This window comes from Crocuta crocuta, unplaced genomic scaffold, assembly GCF_008692635.1.
Source record: "Crocuta crocuta isolate KB4526 unplaced genomic scaffold, BGI_CrCroc_1.0 scaffold467, whole genome shotgun sequence".
NCBI classification, from domain to species: Eukaryota; Metazoa; Chordata; class Mammalia; order Carnivora; family Hyaenidae; genus Crocuta; species Crocuta crocuta.
In genome coordinates, this window is record NW_027530632.1 from 1038704 (window position 1) to 1039872 (window position 1169).

Below are 1169 nucleotides of genomic sequence, written 5' to 3' on the forward strand. Positions count from 1 at the left end.
AATGCAGCTGATTCAATTTTATAAAATCCTTTTATAGGAAAAGTTGTCAATATAGTTTTAAGAAGAATTTATATCATAGTGATATGACGAAGAGTAGGATGTTCAAGCCTGAGTTATTAATAACCTATAATAAAGAGGTGTTCAATCACAGAATTCCTTCCACTTTTAAAACCATTTATAGTAAAATAATTTTTCTTAGAATACAGACCTCCCACATGAGCATGTATTTATGCATCAACTGTTTAATTAACCTAATAAACAATTCAACCTTCCTATCCTCTAAATTTAAGACTGTTACTATTGCATAGAGCAGTTTCAAAGAATCTTTCTTAAAGTGTTCTCAGTAATACAAAATGATAGGTTTGGAATCAAATGAAGTGAATCTTTTTGCTGAACGGTAAAACCGGTTACATGCATGGGAAAGCCAGCTTATTAGTAAGTTGTCCTTTACAATTACTGTTTTCCAACAATCATGTTTAAAGAAAATTTAGTTTGGAAACCTACTTTTCACAGAAGTCATTCAGAACACCCCAGTAACCTTCAGGGACAACAAACCATTCACAGTCACCTGGACCAATATTTATGTTAACTGAACAGAAGTTGTTATTTTCTTGATGGCCTGAAATGTGAAAAGAAAAACAGTAATCAGTACATTATAAATTCTATAGAAAAATGTGTCTTTAGAAATGAGACCTCAGAAATGTTCAACAGAGAATGCGGTATTCAGGTGTCTGTCATGACTTTTGTGTCAAGTCTAGTTTTAGAGCAGAGTTTGATTAACTCCTAACTTACTCAGTAAGAGCTTCTGAGGAATGCAGTCTAAATCATGATTCAAAGCTCTAGAGCTGGGATCCTAAGCTTATGTGAACCTGGGTAAGTTGCTAAACCTTTCTGACTCAGTTTCCTTACATATAAGATTAGATAATAACAATTCCAATAAATCATTGTGCTGTTTTGAGGATCAATGAAATAATGACTGCTCTGAACAGCACTGAATATATGGTAAGTGGTATTAGCTATTATTGATCTCATTACCATTTCTTTGTGAACTAATCCCCATTTATCATGAGTAGTATTTGTACATCAGTAAAGAGGCAAGAAATCTGGTTTTCAAATGCAGCTATGGGAGTACTGTCAACAAAAAATGATGAAGCAGATAACTCCTGAGA

At 33.2% G+C, this 1169-nt stretch overlaps 1 protein-coding gene across 1 annotated transcript in view; it reads right to left on the reverse strand.

Moving 5' to 3' along the window:
- Positions 1-1169, reverse strand: part of KDM6A (lysine demethylase 6A) — a 134659-nt gene that overhangs the window by 21325 nt on the left and 112165 nt on the right. Inside the window, 1 exon segment of the mRNA XM_077768522.1 lies at positions 505-619. Coding sequence (XP_077624648.1) covers positions 505-619 — 115 coding nt within the window.